We start from the raw sequence: 24599 nt of genomic DNA, 5'->3' as shown, positions 1-24599 counted from the left end.
TCTGCTATGTGGTGCAGGATAGGGATGGTACATATTGATATATGGTAAAGTCTGGTATGTGGTGCAGGATTGGAATGATACATATTGATATATGGTACAGTCTGGTATGTGGTGCAGGATTGGGATGGTACATATTGATATATGGTACAGTCTGCTATGTGGTGCAGGATAGGGATGGTACATATTGATATATGGTAAAGTCTGGTATGTGGTGCAGGATTGGAATGATACATATTGATATATGGTACAGTCTGGTATGTGGTGCAGGATTGGGATGGTACATATTGATATATGGTACAGTCTGCTATGTGGTGCAGGATAGGGATGGTACATATTGATATATGATAAAGTCTGGTATGTGGTGTAGGATTGGAATGATACATATTGATATATGGTACAGTCTGGTATGTCGTGCAGGATTGGGATGGTACATATTGATATATGGTACAGTCTGGTATGTGGTGCAGTATTGGAATGATACATATTGATATATGGTACAGTCTGGTATGTGGTGCAGGATTGGGATGGTACATATTGATATATGGTACAGTCTGGTATGTGGTGCAGGATTGGGATGCTACATATTGATATATGGTAAAGTCTGGTATGTGGTGCAGAATTGAAATAGTACTAGAAAGGGAATTTGTTTCGACATGGCTTTGGATTATTGTATATGACAAGATTTGTGAGTACTTCAACTTAAGCTAGTTACCTTTCAATTTGTGATAAACATGGTAGTATTTTGACAGTACTATAATCGAAAGTTTACAATCATTCTAAAAAGACAATAAAATACACATATATTTGTTTGCAGTGTAAATATATACACATTTACTACACAAAGGACATGTGTTCAATTTAAACATATTGACAATGTAAATGTACAACAATCATGAAGACATCCAATGTAGATACAAATTACAGTAAATTGAACTGTACCAGTAATAATACACAATTAATATAAAGGTAGTCAAAATATGAACACTAAATTCTAGTTGAGGTTGATTTGATATTTGTAACCCTGAGCTAAGTAACCTGTAATTAAAGTACACAGAAAGAGTATATTATTTTGATTGGACCCATCCAAATTTCACTTTTTCAATAATGTATTTTAACATGATCTCATCAACTTAATAGAGAATAGACACTGGCAACATTATCAGACACAATGTAGAATGTGAAATATTGAAATTATATATTTGTATATGGGTCATGTATTTAGCAAACTTTGCTAATAAGATACTCATCTCAATGTACGGCAATATTACTAACAGTATTATTGGTTTCTAAGACAACAACAAATAACAACAAATAATGCATGATAGGGAAAGGAGTACTGCTAGTATTATGCATAATGCGAAAAGAATGCAAAATGAAAAAAAAAACTCACAGAACAAATAAAAATAATATAACCAGTTTTTATTCTTCTATAAAATCATTGAACCAGTAATTAGAATTTAAAAAAAAGAAAAACACACAAAAGAAATAGTCAATAAACTGAAAACAAAATTGTAATGTAATCTTTGTCTAATTATGATCAGTATCTAATTTAATTCCTGTAAATTATAATCATATTCAAATTATCATAAATCAATGTGAAACTTAAAGAGAATTTCAAGCAGTCTCAAAAATGTGCTGCAATATCTTAGAACATATGACAATTAATTGAGTCTGAGAAAAAGTTCAGTTAAAAACATACATGTTTAACTTTAAAAGACAAAGAATATAATCTTTGTTGCACATACATAATTATTCATAAAATATAAAATGCACAACTATATTTGGTATAATTCTGTAGATGGCCCTACTTGCAAGGATGTTTTCAGAGTACATTTTAGTAGATTAACTACTCCACTATTCAATGCCATTGCATGTGTCGTACATGACACAGAGCTATTTGGCAAAGGGGTGACTATATGTTGACAACACTCACAAACTAGACAGACTAAAACCAAGACAGAAACGCACTCAAGCAGTGTTTTCATGGCTTTTGAACACATAATATGTACTTTTAAAATTTCCAATGTCAACCGAATAATCACTGTTAGCAAATCAAGAAAAAGTATGGTATTGACAGGAGAAAACAAACATTGTGCTTGTAACTATACATTTTCAGAAAGTGTGATACAAGAATTACATACATGTTTAGCAACTTATAGAGATACATATAGAAAAGCACTTAAATATATTTTAAAAAGGGCCTATGACCAAGTTCTTTATTTTTAATGATTGCAGTTCCAGATAAATCTATTTTATTATTCCCAGAGAGTTTAGTGTATTAACTTCATCATAATTGCAAAATAATCACAGCATCACTTCTCAATGCATTTGTAAAATTGCATCATGAAATTAAACCACTGAAACTTCAGAGTAGCCCTGTAATAGCTCAAAGTAGCCCTGAGCAGCCCTATAGTATATCTCAAGAGTAGCAATGTAATATTTCACTCTAGCATTGTAATATCCCAAAATAGCTCTGCAATAGTTCAGAGTAGCCCTGTAATAGCTCAGAGTAGCCCTGTGATAGCTCAGAGTAGCCCTGCGACAGCTCAGAGTAGCCCTGCGGTAGCTCAGAGTAGCCCTGTGATAGCTCAGAGCAGCCCTGTGATAGCTCAGAGCAGCCCTGCGATAGCTCAGAGTAGCCCTGCGACAGCTCAGACTAGCCCTGCGACAGCTCAGAGTAGCCCTGCGATAGCTCAGAGTAGCCCTGCGATAGCTCAGAGTAGCCCTGCGATGGCTCAGAGTAGCCCTGCGATGGCTCAGAGTAGCCCTGCGATAGCTCAGAGTAGCCCTGCGATAGCTCAGAGTAGCCCTGCAATTATTATTACATTAGAATGGTATGAAATTGGCTGGATATTTCACTGGTAACCAATTCTCTAGATAACGTACACAGTGCTCCCATCCAAGCTGCTGATATATCTGTAAAATAGAAGGCAACCAGAGTTGGTTATAATATATAAAACAAGTCATTGTCAAAGACACGTCCCCGTTCCATCCTTATTTGAGTGACATATACATTCAAAGCAGATCATGACTGAAATCTCAGACCACTTTCAGTGGTCTGATCCGAAATGCACCTGCATATGTACAACACATTGTACTAAATCTGAACAAAATCCATCCATCCATGCATGACTGAGATCCGGTTCCGGAATTGTGAAAATACGCAATTTTGATGCATTTTCGGCCTTAAAATGGCCATCATTCAGCTATTGTTAAGCGGATCATGAAACAAATGCACATATCTATTTGTGATATGATGTACCATGTGTGTGTGAAGTTTAAACTTGATCAATCCAGACATGTCTCGGATACAGATCCAGAACTGAATTCTTTAAAACAAAATGGCCGCCAGTCGGCCATTTCGAACTTGATCTGAAAAAAAATGATGTGCATCAAGGTCCTATTATGTTTAATGTATGTACCAAATTTGAACAAAATCCGTCCATGCATAACTGAGATCCGGGTCCGGAATGGTGAAAATGTGCGATTTCAATGCATTTTCGGCCTTAAAGCGGCCGCCATTTGGCTATCTTTGATGAGATCATGAAACAAATGCACATACATATTTGTGACATGATGTACCTTGTGTGTGTGCAGTTTGAACTCGATCAATCCAGGCATGTCTCAGATACGGATCCAGAACTGAATTCTTTAAAACAAAATGGCCACCAGTCGGCAATTTCGAACTTGATCCGAAAAAAAAATGACGTGCATCAAGGTCCTATTATGTATGTAATGTATGTACAAAATTTGAACAAAATCCGTCCATGCATAACTGAGATCCGGTTCCGGAATGGTGAAAATGTGCGATTTTGATGCATTTTCGGCCTTAAAATGGCCGCTATTCGGCTATCGTTAATCGGATCATGAAAAAAATGCATGTGCATATGTCCTATATAATGTGTGAAGTATGAGTGAAGTTTGAACTTAATCGGTCCATGCATGTTCGAAATACAGGTGATCACGGACGAACGAATGCACGGACGCACACAGGGCAAACCATAAGTCCCCGTTTTCGGACTACGTTCGAACGGGGACTAACAAGTTATTATCAGTGACACAAAACAAAAACAAAAAATCATGAAAATACAAAAAGCAAGCATAGAGAAATCATCATGCAGTTAGAGATCTTGAAAACAACAGGATCATGGTTAGAAGAGATTAACAAAATTAAAGACATGTACAATATTGATTTCATTATTAGACTGTAGCTATTACACTTATTACCAAAGAAATACCCACTTGACTGGCTGAAAACAATATCAATAAGTTCATTATCCTTATTAATACTATCCATCCTAAAATAATTAGACATGTGACACGGTATCTGAAAGTGTGTTTTGAAAAACACAAACTGCATTAATTTTTTTAATACCTAATCTTATGTTATTTTAACGTTCTAAAGCTTTAATGCTTATCCACATTCACAAGAAATATTAACATCAACAATGACAACCCACTGTATGATGTTACATTTATCAGTAACCCACAGGAATGATGTTAGCTGTATCAGTAACCCACATGTATGATGTTAGCTGTATCAGTAACCCACAGGTACGATGTTAAATGCAACGGTAAGCCACAGGTACGATGCCACATTTATCGGTAACCCACAGTTACGATGTCACCTGTATCAGTAACCCACAGTTACGATGTCACCTGTATCAGTAACCCACAGTTACGATGTCACCTGTATCAGTAACCCACAGTTATGATGTCACCTGTATCAGTAACCCACAGGTGTGATGTCACCTGTATCAGTAACCCACAGGTGAGATGTCACCTCTATCAGTAACCCACAGGTGTGATGTCACCTGTATCAGTAACCCACAGGTGTGATGTCACCTGTATCAGTAACCCACAGGTGTGATGTCACCTGTATCAGTAATCCACAGGTGTGATGTCACCTGTATCAGTAACCCACAGGTGTGATGTCACCTGTATCAGTAACCCACAGGTGTGATGTCACCTGTATCAGTAACCCACAGGTGTGATGTCACCTGTATCAGTAACCCACAGGTGTGATGTCACCTGTATCAGTAACCCACAGGTGTGATGTCACCTGTATCAGTAACCCACAGGTGTGATGTCACCTGTATCAGTAACCCACAGGTGTGATGTCACCTGTATCAGTAACCCACAGGTGTGATGTCACCTGTATCAGTAACCCACAGGTGTGATGTCACCTGTATCAGTAACCCACAGGTGTGATGTCACCTGTATCAGTAACCCACAGGTGTGATGTCACCTGTATCAGTAACCCACAGGTATGATGTTACCTGTATCAGTAACCCACAGGTATGATGTTACCTGTATCAGTAACCCACAGGTATGATGTTACCTGTATCAGTAACCCACAGGTATGATGTTACCTGTATCAGTAACCCACAGGTATGATGTCACATTTATCAGTAACCCACAGATATTGTGTTACCTGTATCAGTAACCCACAGGTATGATGTCACATTTATCAGTAACCCACAGGTATGATGTTAAATGTATCAGTAACCCACAGGTATGATGTCACATTTATCAGTAACCCACAGGTATGATGTCACATTTATCAGTAACCCACAGTTACAATGTTACCCGCATCAGTAACCCACAGAAATGACGTTACCCATATCAGTAACCTACAGGAATGATGTTACATGTATCAGTAACCCACAGGTATGCTGTTACCTGTATCAGTAACCCACAGGAATGATGTTACCTGTATCAGTAACCCACAGGAATGATGTTACCTGTATGAATAACCCACAGGAATGATGTTACTTGTATCAGTAACCCACAGGTATGATATCACATTTATCAGTAACCCACAGTTATGATGTTACCCATATCAGTAACCTACAGGTATAATGTCACCTGTATCAGTAACCCACAGGTATAATGTCACATTTATCAGTAACCCACAGTTATGTTACCTGTATCAGTAACCCACAGAAATGATGTTACCTGTATCAGTAACCTTCAGGTATGATGTCACATTTATCAGTAACCCACAGTTTTGATGTTACCTGTATCAGTAACCCACAGGAATGATGTTACCTGTATCAGTAACCTACAGGTATAATGTCACCTGTATCAGTAACCAACAGGTATGATGTCACCTGTATCAGTAATCTACAGGTATGATGTCACCTGTATCAGTAACCCACAGGTATGATGTTACCTGTATCAGTAACCCACAGGTATGATGTCACATTTATCAATAACCCACAGGTATGATGTCACATTTATCAGTAACCCACAGGTATGATGTTAAATGTACCGGTAACCCACAGGAATGATGTCACATTTATCAGTAACCCACAGGTATGATGTTAAATGTACCGGTAACCCACAGGTATGATGTTAAATGTACCGGTAACCCACAGGTATGATGTCACATTTATCAGTAACCCACAGGTATGATGTCACATTTATCAGTAACCCACAGAAATGATGTTACCTGTATCAGTAACCCACATGTATGATGTCACATTTATCAGTAACCCACAGGTGTGATGTTACCTGTATCAGTAACCCACAGGTGTGATGTTACATGTATCAGTAACCCACAGGTATGATGTCACCTGTATCAGTAACCCACAGGTGTGATGTTACATGTATCAGTAACCCACAGGTGTGATGAAGAAGAGATTAACAAAATTAAAGACATGTACAATATTGATTTCATTATTAGACTGTAGCTATTACACTTATTACCAAAGAAATACCCACTTGACTGGCTGAAAACAATATCAATAAGTTCATTATCCTTATTAATACTATCCATCCTAAACTAATTAGACATGTGACACGGTATCTGAAAGTGTGTTTTGAAAAACACAAACTGCATTAATTTTTTTACTACCTAATCTTATGTTATTTTAACGTTCTAATGCTTTAATGCTTATCATCCACATTCACAAGAAATATTAACATCAACAATGACAACCCACTGTATGATGTTACATTTATCAGTAACCCACATGTATGATGTTAGCTGTATCAGTAACCCACATGTATGATGTTAGCTGTATCAGTAACCCACAGGTACGATGTCACATTTATCAGTAACCCACAGGTATGATGTTAAATGTAACGGTAACCCACAGGTATGATGTCACATTTATCAGTAACCCACAGGTATGATGTCACATTTATCAGTAACCCACAGTCATGATGTTACCTGTATCAGTAACCCACAGGTGTGATGTTACCTGTATCAGTAACCCACAGGTGTGATGTTACATGTATCAGTAACCCACAGGTGTGATGTTACATGTATCAGTAACCCACAGGTGCGATGTTACATGTATCAGTAACCCACAGGTGCGATGTTACATGTATCAGTAACCCACAGGTATGATGTTAAATGTAACGGTAACCCACAGGTGTGATGTTAAATGTAACGGTAACCCACAGGTATGATGTCACATTTATCAGTAACCCACAGGTATGATGTCACATTTATCAGTAACCCACAGGGGTGATGTTACCTGTATCAGTAACCCACAGGTGTGATGTTACATGTATCAGTAACCCACAGGTGTGATGTTACATGTATCAGTAACCTACAGGTATGATGTCACCTGTATCAGTAATCTACAGGTATGATGTCACCTGTATCAGTAATCTACAGGTATGATGTCACCTGTATCAGTAATCTACAGGTATGATGTCACCTGTATCAGTAACCCACAGGTATGATGTCACCTGTATCAGTAACCCACAGGTATGATGTTACCTGTATCAGTAACCCACAGGTATGATGTCACATTTATCAGTAACCCACAGGTATGATGTTAAATGTACCGGTAACCCACAGGAATGATGTCACATTTATCAGTAACCCACAGGTATGATGTTAAATGTACCGGTAACCCACAGGTATGATGTCACATTTATCAGTAACCCACAGATATTGTGTTACCTGTATCAGTAACCCACATGTATGATGTCACATTTATCAGTAACCCACAGGTATGATGTTAAATGTATCGGTAACCCACAGTTATGATGTCACATTTATCAGTAACCCACAGTTATGACGTTACCTGTATCAGTAACCCACAGGTGTGATGTCACATTTATCAGTAACCTACAGGTATGATGTTAAATGTATCAGTAACCCACAGGTATGATGTTAAATGTACCGGTAACCCACAGGTATGATGTTACATTTATCAGTAACCCACAGATATTGTGTTACCTGTATCAGTAACCCACATGTATGATGTCACATTTATCAGTAACCCACAGGTATGATGTTAAATGTATCGGTAACCCACAGTTATGTCACATTTATCAGTAACCCACAGTTATGACGTTACCTGTATCAGTAACCCACAGGTGTGATGTTACATGTATCAGTAACCCACAGGTATGATGTCACCTGTATCAGTAACCCACAGGTGTGATGTTACATGTATCAGTAACCCACAGGTGTGATGTTACATGTATCAGTAACCCACAGGTGTGATGTCACCTGCATCAGTAACCCACAGGTGTGATGTTACCTGTATCAGTAACCTACAGGAATGATGTTACATGTATCAGTAACCCACAGGTATGATGTTACCTGTATCAGTAACCCACAGGTATGATGTCACCTGTATCAGTAACCCACAGGTATGATGTCACCTGTATCAGTAACCCACAGGTATGATGTCACATTTATCAGTAACCAACAGATATTGTGTTACCTGTATCAGTAACCCACATGTATGATGTCACATTTATCAGTAACCCACAGGTATGTACATGTATGATGTTAAATGTATCGGTAACCCACAGGTATGATGTCACATTTATCAGTAACCCACAGTTATGATGTTACCTGTATCAGTAACCCACAGGTGTGATGTCACATGCATCAGTAACCCACAGGTGTGATGTCACCTGCATCAGTAACCCACAGGTGTAATGTCACCTGCATCAGTAACCCACAGGTGTGATGTCACCTGCATCAGTAACCCACAGGTGTGATGTCACCTGCATCAGTAACCCACAGGTGTGATGTTACATGTATCAGTAACCCACAGGTATGATGTCACCTGTATCAGTAACCCACAGGTCACAGCAAATGTGATATCCCAGAGTTCAATGTGTTTTGTACCATCCAATATACACTTTATCTCTGCACGAGGGCGCAATTTCAAATTGAAAGAAAAACTAGCATACACGCTATTAGCATTCTATGACCTCAATTGACCCACCAGCCTCATTCCCAACTTGATACTGGAATTCTCATTTTTTTGATGTATTTAAAGTTTTTTACCCGGATCGTTTTAACTATTTCAATAAATAGTTATAGACTATAATTGATTATGCGAAATTACTGCATTTTTTGTGGTTTTTGGCCTACTCCTCTCACTGTTATGTTAGAATTACCGCGAGAGTGCCTCCTATGGATTGTCAACATGGCGGCTGACAATGTTACGTTCGGTAAGTCCTTTTTTTTTTACGCTTTACACGAAAAAAAGCAATTTTTAGAAAATAACGTTCGATTTCTTCAATTGTTGGCGCCTTTTTTGTTGCAAAAATGCTGGTCGTGAAAATGAAAAACGTAATTTTGTTGGGGATTTCGAGAGCTTTACAGCGATATGTAGATCGACCATATACACGTTATGTCCCTCATAGGAGTAGTGAATAAAGTTAGGCGAGGGTTCTCCAAACCCGCCTATTCACATAGTTCATACCCACCATAGACTCCGGTCAGTCAAAATGACTATTTTGAACTGTAGGCATTAATTAGCGATTCTGCCGGTGACGGAGAGATAGAATCCAGGTCAGGGGAAGCCCCATGACCTCAAGATTCTTCCACCCCTCACGTCACGAACCCACGTGACCGAGGCCACCTGGCAGCGCCACAGGTAGCCGTCCTTCACTCTGGTTCCTTTCTCTCTGCCTCGAGGACTTAGACCAACGCGACGGAAAGAGTGGGGAGGTTGGGGGGACCCGGAGTCTATGGTGGGTATTAACTATGTGAATAGGCGGGTTCGGAGAACCCTCGCCTAAATTCACTACGTTCAATTACCCACCATAGACTCTGATCAGTCAAAATGACTATTTTGAACTGTAGGCAGAGTCAGACACCGATAGGTGGCGGGTTTTTCCGAGCAAACAGAAAAAAAGGAGAATGATGAAAGACTTTCCCCCAGTCCGGGATGAAAAACAAACCCAAAAACCTAAGTTAAGACCCAAGAAGGGTGGTGTCTTACCTTGCCTGTGCTGTCCCAGAAGCAAGAAGCCAGTGCTGCTGTGGTGACAGGGTTCGGTGTGCCCGAGAAAACTAGACCCAAGCCGAACTCGGGGGTGATAAGCTTGAAGTAGGACCGAAACAGTTCACATGAGGGCGTAGGTCGACAGAAGCAAAACCTGGGAGCTTCCAGGAAGTGCTAGTGGAACAGACAATCTGCCCGCAAAAATGCAGAGACTGACTTATCGCCTATGCGCAGAGGCCCCTGCAGTCGTTCGGGCTGGGTCAGCAAACAAGGCCTGACCCGCTACGACGGGGCCTAACCTGAAGAGACCCTGCTCAATAGATTGGGTGTCTCCGAGGTAGTAGTTGATGAAGACGTTCTGCGTTCTCCAGAAGCCTGCCCTCAGAATGTGTTTGAGGGGGGCACCTGACGCTAGCGCTAGTGAGTTAGCAATCGCACGGACCTCATGTTCTTGTACTTGGTGTCTCTGCAAGGTCTGTGTTGAGGAGGATAGTGTATTATAGACCTCCAGTACAGTCGCAGTAATCCACCTGGGGATGGAAGTCGGGGAAACCGGCTTATCCCGCTTGTCAGGGCCGTAACACAAAAACATGTGTTTGGTTCCCCGTCTACAAAACCTGGTATGGTTCTTGTAGCAACTCAGCGCTCGGACCGGGCAGAGAAGCAATTCCTCCTGATCTTCCGGACTGACAATATTTGCCAGCCGGGGGATGATGATCGGTTGAGGATCGTGTCCTGGGATTTGGTTCTTGGCGAGAACCCGATTCGTGTCTTAGTACAACTTGATCGCCCATAAAAGCGGCACAACCGTCCGCAAAGGATAGTGCGCGCCTAGCTTTGACCGGCGCCTACCTGAGGCGAGGGCCAGTAGGAAGACTATTTTCCACATCAAAAAATTGAGTGGTGCTGATTGGAGAGGCTCAAAAGGCGGTCTGCTTAGAGTGGACAACACAGCCGACAAGTCCCAGATGGGCAGTTCCCTTGCATGTCTCAGCGTCTGGAAAGCAGTAAATAGTCTCCTAATAGTAGGACAATCGGTTAGTCTTGTTCCCATACGTTTGAATGGTGGGGCACAAGGCCGACCTGTAGCCAACGAACGCTGCATAGGACAAACCCACTTCGTCAAACAGGTGGACGAAGGAGCCTGCTACCTGGCCAATAGAGGGATGGTATCGATCAATCTCCCTTCCGCTACACTAACCAGTGTATGCTCGCAGCCTAGAAATGTAGGCTGCATTGGTGGAATCCCAGTTCGCCCTGGCCAGGATGTTGGCAGCCCGCTCAGATAAAGCTTTCGTATGTGCAGGTCTAATGAGAGCCTCTATGCGGGCAAGTGATACCCGCTGGGCTCGTGGTAGTGCGCCGTCTGGTTGGGACGGCATGTCCGGTAAGTCCGGAAGCACTGCTGGTGTTTCGACTATCGTTTCCGACAGAAGTGGAAACTAGGCCCTGTTCGGCCAATTGGGTGCAACCAATGATAATATGCCGGTGGACTAGCGGGAAGGGAGGAAAAGCGTACACAACTAAGTGGATCCGCGGGGTAGCAAAGCGACCCTGGCCCAGGCTCCTGGAGTCAGCAGGAGTGTTACGTACGTCGGGAGCTTGGTGTTCCGGGGTGCGGCAAACGGTCTAACCTTGGACCGTCCACAGCCGAAACAGCCTGGAGGCTACCCACTGGGGTATCAGCCACTCGGTGTTCTGGAGACGGAGTCGCCCTGAAAGGGCGTCGCCAGACTGTTCCTCACCCCTGGAAGGTGGTGTCCGGTTAGCTCCACATTGTATTCCAGGCACCAAAGGAGGATTTTGCTCTGCTAGGACTGACAACGATGGGGAATGCGTCCCCCCCTCCTTCTTGAAGGAGACCACCGCTGCGTTGTCTGTGCGGAGCAGGACTCTGTGGTCTCGAACTACGGGTAGAAAGCGTGGTAGTGCTAAGTACACTGCTCACAGTTCGAGCCGGTTGATATGGTGGTCCCAAAACTATGCGGGAGCCATATCCTTGGGCTTGTTCGTCCAATAGATGCGCTCCCCAACCCGGGGGGGAGGCATCTGTTACCAGAGTCATACCTGCGGCGAGTGGGTCCAAGGGGGCCCCTCTGCCCAAGGTTGGTCAGTGACGACCACCAGGGCAGGGCTTCCTTCACTTGGTCCGAGATCAAAACCCGCCTATCTAGTTCCCATAGGAGAGCTCGGCGTTATAACAAGCGTTATACCGGGCGGCTGCGTAGTGCGGCCTGGGGAACGACCCTTCGAACCGAGGTCATCATTCCAATCCGCATTAGTTCACGGAGGGACACCGAGGGAACGCTGACTAGGCATTCGGCTAGGCTGCTTAGCGCTAAGCAATATGCTTGAAATAGCTAAGCCAAGCTTACCTCTGTGTCAAAACTCCATGCCCAGGGACACCAACTGCACGTTGGCTCGAGGTGGGACTTGTCGATTTACTAACGAGCCCAACTGGTGAAGTAAATCCTGTGTTAGCCTGATGCGTTTGGCTATTACCCCTTGCCCGGGTTGTTGGTAACCAGTAGTCCGGGTACGGGTTGAGGTGTACCGACATCTGGTGAAGCAGCAGCACTACCTGTTTCATCCCTCTGGTGAACACGTAGGGCGCTGTGCCTAACCCGAACGGGGGGGGCACCGAAGTTCGAATACTTGGCCCAGCTGGGCGATTCGAAGGAGATGGCAACTCGCTAGGTGCATCGGTACGTGCAGGTAGGCCCCGCTTAAGTATAGCGGGGCTAGCCAGTCAAAACGGTGGATGGAGAGAAGAACCCTGAATGGTGTCTCCATGTGGAACCGATCGAGGGGCACGTACTGATTTAGTCTGTCTAGGTCCAAAACTGGACGCCTGCCACTTGTAGATTTGGTACTACGAACACATTTGGGTAGAAGCCTGGACTTAGTTCCGGCTGATGTACCCTGTGTATGGCGTCTTTCCCCAGCAAACTGCTACTTCCTGTCTGATTGCTTCTGCCTTGCGAGAGTCCCCTGGCAGTGCCCAACAGGAGAGACACTGACGGGGGGAAATGGAGATTTCAGCGGTATGCCGTAAACGGATGTCACCACCTGGAAAGGTTCAGGTATCGGTCACCCGCCGTCTCCAAACCGGACTACACCGGCGCAATCTGTGTACGACAGGGATGTGTGGCCACGTGTTCGGCAGTTGCAAGGGGGGGGGGTGCTCCCTTCCCCCATGAGGCGAGCTCCCCAAGGCCTGAAGTAGTCACTAAGTTGTGACCTGGCCACTCACCGAACACGTGCCTGTCACCCCCGGTTGCAGAGGTGAGCGTAAAACATGCTTCCCCTGCTGCCGGGTAGACGTCCGCCCAGAGAGGGTGAGGAGCCACCACCTGGCTCTTACCTCCCTGGGGGCGCGCCACTACCCTTCCCTCCTATGGAAGAGTATAAGCGCTTGCCTCCTGGCTGACTCTGGCTAGCGGACAACGCCCTGTGCTTGGGGTGCCCTCCGCTTGCCCATGGCAGGACCAACTGGCTAGCGGATTCGATCTGAACCCTCTGATTCATTGCACTCTGAAGCTTCGAGACTGTACCCACCATTCCCTGAACAAAGAGGGTGGAGGGTGTCCAGTCTGCGTCACTGAGGTGGGGGACGTACCCCAGCTCAGCTTGTCGGCGAAAACACGTGCGTCTAAGGCCGCGTCTCGTAGCACAGTAGTGGCCCTGGCCAAGCGAGCCAGGCAACACTAGGGGGTGTCGCACGTAGATGTGCGGTGGCCCACCAGTAAAAATGTCGCCTGGTCTAGGAGGCTGGTGCGTTCTGCCTCCAAGGTCACCAGAGTGCTGGGCACGCATAATAATGCACTCAAGCAACTCTGCCCTCAGGGCTAGATGGGTCGTCCTCAATTGGCAAAGACACCCATGGAACGCGGCTATCCCCCTTTGCCCGGTTTGCCAAATTCGTGGTACTGGGGTCTGGGGAAGGAGCCTTGGAATCCGGTTGGGGGTGTTTTGGTCTCATCCCACGCTATGGGGTCTGATCCCGAGACACACCAACCGGGTAGCGTTTGGTCCAGTGGGAAGTGTTGCCTAACGTTATCCCCACCCGGGGGCCTTAAGCATTACATCCTCCGCGGCTGACCCACGCCGCCCATCAACACCGTTTGCGTGCTCTGCGCCCCACTCCGCACTCAGACGGACAGGGGAGAGATGTGCCGACGGGGTTGCTTTGGATCCCGACGCCTGTGATCCCATAAGTGTTGAAGCCACCTTAGGTGGTCACTTTAGGATCAAGGGTGGGGGTATATACATCGTATCACTGGGATCGATGATACTCCGCCTCACCCCAAAAGCGTGGCTCACCGAGTCATACAGATGGAAGACTCTGAGGGACCGCCCGGAGTACCGGCTGTATCCAACGTGAGCAAACTGCGTCTCCTTTCACTTTAAATATGTGAGAGGGAGCGTGTTCGACTGTGCGTCTCATGACAGGGTCGGTTCCCTCTGGGGACGCCCGTGGGTCGGTAAGAAAGTAGTCAAAACCCACAGCGGGGACCGGACACAAGGATAAATTCGTTACCGTTGTACCGTTACCGCGTGACGAACCCTAGCTGGCTGAAAGTGGGGGGGGGGGTCAACGCGTGCCCTGCCCTGAAAGCCCTGCCCCGAGATCGGAGACTTGGCTGCCAGCACCCCGTTGGCATTCAGTGCCCGCGGATCCAGAGAAGGACCGGTGCAATTAGCCTGAGCCTCGGCCACCCCCCCAAATAGTGGGAGAGCCGTGACTGGGAACGGGGGTTCCACTGAAGAGACGTGTTTGAATGCAAACATGCTTTCGTGTCTCTTCCTGCTTGCCCACCGAGGGGACACAGTGGAGACAGCTCGCTCAGACTGCATCTGATCTACCCGGCCTGCCAGGGACGCAATTGCCCCGACAGTCCTTCGACCAAAGCCCTCAACTCGGAGGCAAACTCGGCGCCGTGCGAGGAAGGGTCCACGAAGAGACCCGCAACGGGCCCCATAGGAGGAAAGCCTCCAGGGGCACAGCCTCGCTGCAGCCGGTAAAATCGGGTAAAAAACACCGCCTGAAAAAACAGACTGTGAGGATGCCCTCCGATCAGCGGGGAAGACCGAGAAAATATCGGTACCTCCGCCGTCGGGCCTCTTACTCGACGTCCCGGTACATGAAGTACCGGTAGCCGAGCGTGAGGACATTCCACTCATGCAAAACACGCAACTCACTTTAACCGATTTGTTTACTGGACGCGCGACCTTGCTGTGACGCGGTCAGTGTCAGCGATTTTGATGGCTCTGAAAGAAAATCTCAGGCCTCAGAACTCCAGTGAAAAAAAAACACGCTTTCACGCAAAAAAAACCCGGAACCCACACGTAGCCACGACAAAGCATCTCGGATGCGGGTTCTATGCTGGTAGATTCTGAATAAACCACTGTACGGTCGGCTCGAAAGACGAGGAGACCGGAAGAAAAAGGCAGCAAGCCTTGGAGCTGTCATTACATCGATATATTACTAAATACATTAAAAATAAAAGACGACATGCATGAGGGAGACGAATTACAGTTGTAAAAGGTGCCGCCATGAAATCAACATGTGACTACGTAGTGGCGCCGGATTTTGATTTCTTTGCTGTGAAAAATACTACACACAAATGGGAAAAACGACACGAGGGTAAAAAAAGACAAGGAAAACTTATCCTACCAGCTACCATGTCGGATGCCGAGCAGCGGCAACAACCCAAGCTATAAATCCGGACAGGAAAAAAAGCAGGCGATCCAGCAGAGCTTGCTAGATTTCATCTCCACTCGAGGCGGAGAGAAATTAAGAGTGAAGGACGGCTACCTGTGGCGCTGCCAGGTGGCCTCGGTCACGTGGGTTCGTGACGTGAGGGGTGGAAGAATCTTGAGGTCATGGGGCTTCCCCTGACCTGGATTCTATCTCTCCATCACCGACAGAATCGCTGATTAATGCCTACAGTTCAAAATAGTCATTTTGACTGACCGGAGTCTATGGTGGGTAATTGAACGTAGTGAATTGTCATAATGTATTTTGTCATTAATTTGCATACCATATATTCACTATTGAGATAATATATACACTATTGAGATACTATGGGTATAGGGATAAAATGAACATTTTCCATGTATCTGTTTTTAATACCAATGCATTTCATTCGTTTCTCTCAATATTATTTTCTGACATATTATTCATAATAAATTATGTAATATTAAAGTGAGAATATACTAAATATAGTTAATAACAAATGATTTTCAAAAAAAAATCTGCCACGCTCCCTCCACTTACCCCATTTCTCCAGTAAACGTGACACACATTGATGTGTTTGAAGTTGAAGAATTAATACCTAGAAAATAGTGTCATTACAAATTTGACAATTTAGGCTGACTTTAGAATAGTTTTACCAAGTGTAAATAATAATTTATTATTATGACAGATTTTTTATATTAAATATTGAGATTAGTTTAATAACAAATGATTTTCAAAGAAAATGTGCCAGGCCCCCTCCACATGCCCTATTTTTTACAGTCAAAGACTTCATAGAAAATAGTGTCATTACAAATTTGACAATTTAGGCTGACTTTGGAATAGTTTTACCAAGTGTAAATAATAATTTATTATTATGACAGATTTTTGATATTAAATATTGAGATTAGTAATGCATCTTGTGTTTTGTTTCAGATCTTTTGTGCTTAACTTACCATGGACAGTTTGCATGTGAGGAGTGATACCTGGCTTGGTTTTATATACAACATGGAGATGTGATGCACATATTGTATTCCTTGTGTGTGCCAAATAAAATTTCAAAATGTGATTCAGCAGAATCCAACAAATTCACTTCAATGTGTTCAGTGTATTTAATTTCAAATGCTAGTGAAGCTGCTTCAAGTTTCTTATCAAGTTTGTTAAGATCATCATTTTTAGTAACTTGAAGTAACTTTGCTGAATGATTTGCTTCATTAATTTCAACCTTGGTATCAAATTGGTCGACCAGTTTTGTTTCATATTGCTTCACATCATGTTTTTGATCTTCAGATAACTTTGCAAACTTTTGTATAAATTCCAGTTGTTGGTCGATCTTTTGAGCCTCGTTGAAGAGCTCGTCAATTAGTTTACCCACGTTTCTCAATTTAGCATGAAGGTGATCCATAGTGTATTCATTTATGGGGTCATACTTTATAAGAGGATGAATACTCTGACCATTACTTTTTTCTTCTGCCCATGAATTCATATCCGCAAGAGTGATAGACATATCCCATTCATGATTTGGATTGTGACATTTATGAACTGTAGCCAAACATAAATTGCAGAAAAAACTGGTACTCTTTCTCTGCAAGACCAAACTTTTATACTTTTCATCTCCTTCCAGTTTTCTACAGTATTTCATCCCCTTTATACCATGTTGGGCAAATTTTTCAGTGCATGCCAGAACAGGAAGAATATCAATTTCTATCAGTGCATCACTCTCTGGGGAATTTATAATGGCAAATGAAATGCGGCTTGCATCAGAAGACTGTGGATTTGGATTTCTCCATACTTCATTACCATTATATTTTATCAGACGTATAGCACCACTGATGGCAAATACTTTGAAATTTTGGGACACTCCCTTGAAATCTTGGAAAGTGTGGCCACCCTCACCTACAACTATTTCTAACTTCTGTCTCTCATTTTCATCATCAAGGTCATAATCCAATTTGTTTTCAGTCAATATGTTGAGGATACTTCTCCAAACCAGGCCTTCAATATCATGAACAAACCAGCCCTTTTTATTTTGAGAGGCAGTTTCTGACACCATAGTATGGAACCGTTTCAAATTATTTCTCAAAGTGGTTAATCTGAGAATTCTTGAAACATTTTCTTGTGTTCTCAGAGATTTCTCTAAACCATCATTGTCAGATTAGATCCTAGATGGATAAATATGTGTTCTGCTTCAGAATCATTCCATAATTTAGTGTCATTTGTAGTCTGATCAAATTTCTGGGAAGATGGTGCTGCTAATAAAGCCAATTTAACAGAAGGAGGCAGAATATCTGATGTAATGGCTTCCTTGAAAAATGATACAGATAATACTGATTTGGCAAATGCTTTATCTTTATTTAATCGTAATTGCCAAAGGGCACTCTCATCAAATCCAGACAACTTTTCACCTACTGCCTGGTGCTGATTTAAGATTTTACTGATGTAGGCTCGACTCCCAGTGGCTTTCTTAGAAATTGCTGATCTTTTCGTGCTAAATAAAACTGCAAGAGAGACTTCCAAATATTTCTTTGAATCATCCCATTCGTGACCCTTTAAATTTTCCAGCAAATTTCTCACCACTTGTCTTACTTGAGATGGCCCTTTTTGAATGATCAAATCGGAAAGTTGCCCTATTTCATTAGCAACGAGCGATCTCGCCTTCATCAGCTTAAATCTGTGAAAAGCACGGCTGGCAATAGAGCTTGCCGTCATTCCCATAACGAACAAATCATTCGACGCGATAGCATAAAATTGCCTACAAACCATTCGAAGTGAGCACATCGTTTTTACTTTCTCGAACTGTGAACTATCGTCATCACTGTCATTAAAAAAGCAACAAAACCCGAATATTCGAGTCAAAATCTTGGAAGAAAAATCAGAAAGCGAACGACCTTGTGTGCCGGCGGACAACATCGGCGATCGAGTGAGCAGTTGAAGCCAATTTCCCACGTAATTTTGCGGCTAAACTTGCCTGCTTGACTCTTTTGGATGCTCTTGGCATGATTGTGTAGGAATACGTCCAGAAAATGTGATATTGGTACAATAAATCGCACGATAACCACATGGAAGGCGAACCCGGAAACAACTCACGAGCTAAAAACGTTTTTTGCGCGGAACGATGCCAGAATTTCAGTTCTGCGCATAGCAATATGCGTTGGTACAGAATGTGTTGAATTCTGGGTAAAACCTCGTACCGTGCAGGTGTGATGTTACATGTATCAGTAACCCACAGGTATGATGTTACCTGTATCAGTAACCCACAGGTATGATGTCACATTTATCAGTAACCCACAGGTATGATGTCACATTTATCAGTAACCCACAGGTATGATGTCACATTTATCAGTAACCCACAGATATTGTGTTACCTGTATCAGTAACCCACAGATATTGTGTTACCTGTATCAGTAACCCACAGGTATGATGCTACATTTAACAGTAACCCACAGGTATGATGTCACATTCATCAGTAACCCACAGGTATGATGTCACATTTATCAGTAACCCACAGATATTGTGTTACCTGTATCAGTAACCCACAGATATTGTGTTACCTGTATCAGTAACCCACAGGTATGATGTTACATTTATCAGTAACCCACAGATATTGTGTTACCTGTATCAGTAACCCACAGGTATGATGTTACATTTATCAGTAACCCACAGATATTGTGTTACCTGTATCAGTAACCCACAGATATTGTGTTACCTGTATCAGTAACCCACAGGTATGATGTTACATTTATCAGTAACCCACAGATATTGTGTTACCTGTATCAGTAACCCACAGATATTGTGTTACCTGTATCGGTAACCCACAGGTATGATGTTACATTTATCAGTAACCCACAGATATTGTGTTACCTGTATCAGTAACCCACAGATATTATGTTACCTGTATCGGTAACCCACAGGTATGATGTCACATTTATCAGTAACCCACAAGTAAAAAGCAAATGGAGTAGCAGTTTTTAACAAGAAATAGCATTTTCATGAAAAATGACAAAAATATCTTTAATTTTTGATCATATCTCAGGAGTCCAGCCAATAAAAATATGTACAAAGTATAAACGCAATTGAGTAGGAGGTATATCTGAGAAATGAGACAGATGGACCTTATAGTCAATTAACCAATCTACAATATGAATGATTATCTACCAAAAAACAATAAATTCATCATATTTACCTCAATGCATTTCTTCTCATAGTCTTTGTTTGGTTTATTTTCTTCATGTAGTTTGTGGAGTGCTTTTAAGGCTCTCCCATAGTGTTTATGTACCAAAGCATGCTTCACTGTGAATGTTAAGACCTGCAACCAATCAGATCACATGATTTATTTACTGATTTATAAATACCCTGTTATATTTTTACACATATTTAGTCACTGAGAACATATCACAATGACACTGACATTCTATCCCATTGAGATCATATCAAACTCACACAGATTCTATACTTATATGATCATATCTAGCATGATTACATTTGAGTGTAGACTGTGTTAATGCTGGGAACCAACATCTCAGTCTTAATCCACTGCACATACGCATGTGACATTCCATCCACGCATCACCCATGCAATTTCCATTCACATTTCATTTATTTTATTTAAAGAGGGTAGGCCAATATACAATAAAGTAATTTTTATTGGGCCCTCTCTGTAGGAACAAAAACACAATATGCACACTATATGCATATTCTAAGCTTGTAATCCTATAATGGTCATTTACCTAATCCTACTTGCAATACAACCGTCAAGCTTTCCTGTATCCTGTTTCACTTAGCATAATCATTCTTCATTCAGTAAGTGACCTGAACACGTCTTCAAGCAATCCTGCCCACCCACTACCACCTCATAATTCAAGCATTGAAGTTTTGCATTCTATCAACTTTTGACTTCCAATGTGTAGGTCATATCATACTGATTCTATACTCCCATACATTCATATAACACTGATTATCTCCCCATTAAATTCATATTACTCTGACTTTCAATGTGTAGGTCATATCATACTGATTCTATACTCCCATACATTCGTATCATACTGATTCTATGCTCCCATACGTTCATATCACACTGATTATCTCCCCATTAAATTCATATTCCTCTGACTTCCAATGTGTAGGTCATATCATACTGATTCTATACTCCCATACGTTCATATCATACTGATTCTATGCTCCCATACGTTCATATCACACTGATTATCTCCCCATTAAATTCATATTCCTCTGACTTCCAATGTGTAGGTCATATCATACTGATTCTATACTCCCATACATTCATATCACACTGATTATCTTCCCATTAAATTCATATTACTCTGACTTCCAATGTGTAGGTCATATCATACTGATTCTATACTCCCATACATTCATATCACACTGATTATCTCCCCATTAAATTCATATTACTCTGACTTTCAATGTGTAGGTCATATCATACTGATTCTATACTCCCATACGTTCATATCACACTGATTATCTTCCCATTAAATTCATATTACTCTGACTTCCAATGTGTAGGTCATATCATACTGATTCTATACTCCCATACGTTCATATCACACTGATTATCTCCCCATTAAATTCATATTCCTCTGACTTCCAATGTCTAGGTCATATCATACTGATTCTATACTCCCATACGTTCATATCACACTGATTATCTCCCCATTAAATTCATATTCCTCTGACTTCCAATGTGTAGGTCATATCATACTGATTCTATACTCCCATACGTTCATATCACACTGATTATCTTCCCATTAAATTCATATTACTCTGACTTCCAATGTGTAGGTCATATCATACTGATTCTATACTCCCATACGTTCATATCACACTGATTATCTCCCCATTAAATTCATATTCCTCTGACTTCCAATGTGTAGGTCATATCATACTGATTCTATACTCCCATACATTCATATCACACTGATTATCTTCCCATTAAATTCATATTACTCTGACTTCCAATGTGTAGGTCATATCATACTGATTCTATACTCCCATACATTCATATCACACTGATTATCTCCCCATTAAATTCATATTACTCTGACTTCCAATGTGTAGGTCATATCATACTGATTCTATACTCCCATACGTTCATATCACACTGATTATCTTCCCATTAAATTCATATTACTCTGACTTCCAATGTGTAGGTCATATCATACTGATTCTATACTCCCATACGTTCATATCACACTGATTATCTCCCCATTAAATTCATATTCCTCTGACTTCCAATGTCTAGGTCATATCATACTGATTCTATACTCCCATACGTTCATATCACACTGATTATCTCCCCATTAAATTCATATTCCTCTGACTTCCAATGTGTAGGTCATATCATACTGATTCTATACTCCCATACGTTCATATCACACTGATTATCTTCCCATTAAATTCATATTACTCTGACTTCCAATGTGTAGGTCATATCATACTGATTCTATACTCCCATACATTCATATCACACTGATTATCTCTCCATTAAATTCATATTACTCTGACTTCCAATGTGTAGGTTATATCATACTGATTCTATACTCCTATATGTTCATATCACACTGATTATCTTCCCATTAAATTCATATTACTCTGACTTCCAATGTGTAGGTCATATCATACTGATTCTATACTCCCATACATTCATATCACACTGATTATCTTCCCATTAAATTCATATTACTCTGACTTCCAATGTGTAGGTCATATCATACTGATTCTATACTCCCATACATTCATATCACACTGATTATCTCTCCATTAAATTCATATTACTCTGACTTCCAATGTGTAGGTCATATCATACTGATTCTATACTCCCATACGTTCATATCACACTGATTATCTTCCCATTAAATTCATATTACTCTGATTTCCAATGTGTAGGTCATACCATACTGATTCTATACTCCCATATGTTCATATCACACTGATTATCTTCCCATTAAATTCATATTACTCTGACTTCCAATGTGTAGGTCATATCATACTGATTCTATACTCCCATACGTTCATATCACACTGATTATCTTCCCATTAAATTCATATTACTCTGACTTCCAATGTGTAGGTCATATCATACTGATTCTATATTCCCATACGTTCATATCACACTGATTATCTTCCCATTAAATTCATATTACTCTGACTTCCAATGTGTAGGTCATATCATACTGATTCTATACTCCCATATGTTCATATCACACTGATTATCTTCCCATTAAATTCATATTACTCTGACTTCCAATGTGTAGGTCATATCATACTGATTCTATACTCCCATACGTTCATATCACACTGATTATCTTCCCATTAAATTCATATTACTCTGACTTCCAATGTCTAGGTCATATTACACTGACTGATTCCTATCCTATTCTTACTTTGTTGTCATTAATGTCAATCCATTTCTGCAGTTCAGCAAATGCTTCATCCATGATTTTAATGTTTGTCTGTTCATCTTCAGATGGTTCTGTAGTGATTTCCATTCTAGAGCAAAGAATTTGATCTGCCAAAGCTGAACCTTTGATGCGTATAGCATCAATTAGTAAAAATTTCTGTTTATCCATCTCTCTAAGAAGAAATAAGATAAGCATTGACAATGATCTCAGTGTTTAGTACAAATCAAATGCATGCATGATTTATATGTCCATGCAGTATGACTGTAAATATATAGACTGTGCTGGTTATAATTAGCATGGAAAAACTAGCATGGGTACCATGAAAAAAATGTAAGTAGACTATTTTTGTTCAAATCTAAAAGGAACAAGTCATTGTCAATGACACGTCCCCGTTCCGTTCATATTTGAGTGACATATACATTCAAAGCAGATCATGACCGAAATGCACCTGCATATGTACAACACATTGTGCTAAATCTGAACAAAATCCATCCATGCATGACTGAGATCCGGTTCTGGAATTGTGAAAATACGTGATTTTGATGCATTTTCGGCCTTAAAATGGCCATCATTCCGCTATTGTTAAGCAGATCATGAAACAAATGCACATATCTATTTGTGACATGATGTACCATGTGTGTGTGAAGTTTGAACTTGATCAATCCAGACATGTCTTGGATACGGATCCAGAACTGAATTCTTTAACAAAATGGCCGCCAGTCGGCCATTTCGAACTTGATCCGAAAAAAAAAAGACGGGCATCAAGGTCCTATTATGTTTAATGTATGTACCAAATTTGAACAAAATCCATCCATGCATAACTGAGATACGGGTCCGGAATGGTGAAAATGTGCGATTTCAATGCATTTTCGGCCTTAAAGCGGCCCCCATTTGGCTATCGTTAATGAGATCATGAAACAAATGCACATACATATTTGTGACATGATGTACCTTGTGTGTGTGAAGTTTGAACTTGATCAATCCAGACATGTCTCGGATACGGATCCAGAACTGAATTCTTTAAAACAAAATGGCCGCCAGTCGGCTATTTCGAACTTGATCCAAAAAAAAACTGACGTGCATCAAGGTCTTATTATGTTTAATGTATGTACCAAATTTGAATGAAATCCGTCCATGCATAACTGAGATCCGGGTCCGGAATGGTGAAAATGTGCGATTTCAATGCATTTTCGGCCTTAAAGCAGCCGCCATTTGGCTATCGTTAATGAG

The 24599-nt window shown here is 41.7% G+C and overlaps 1 protein-coding gene across 2 annotated transcripts in view; it reads right to left on the bottom strand.

The window, feature by feature from the left end:
• Positions 1 to 803: 803 nt before the first annotated feature.
• The window catches only part of LOC102807403 (tripeptidyl-peptidase 2-like), a 147503-nt gene continuing 123707 nt past the window's right edge, over positions 804 to 24599 (bottom strand). For both annotated transcript variants that reach the window (XM_085502513.1, XM_085502520.1), the window contains 3 exons: positions 23352 to 23541; positions 20135 to 20257; positions 804 to 2916 (listed from right to left, as the gene is read on the bottom strand). In XM_085502513.1, the coding sequence (XP_085358639.1) occupies positions 2827 to 2916; positions 20135 to 20257; positions 23352 to 23541 (403 nt within the window). In that variant the 3' untranslated portion in view covers positions 804 to 2826. The remainder of the gene's footprint in view (positions 2917 to 20134; positions 20258 to 23351; positions 23542 to 24599) is intronic.

The sequence above is a fragment of the Saccoglossus kowalevskii genome, chromosome 1, assembly GCF_978046115.1.
Source record: "Saccoglossus kowalevskii chromosome 1, keSacKowa6.1, whole genome shotgun sequence".
In the NCBI taxonomy this organism is placed as follows: domain Eukaryota; kingdom Metazoa; phylum Hemichordata; class Enteropneusta; family Harrimaniidae; genus Saccoglossus; species Saccoglossus kowalevskii.
Note: the sequence above shows the minus strand (reverse complement) of the source record. Positions and strands in the feature narration are given on the sequence as shown.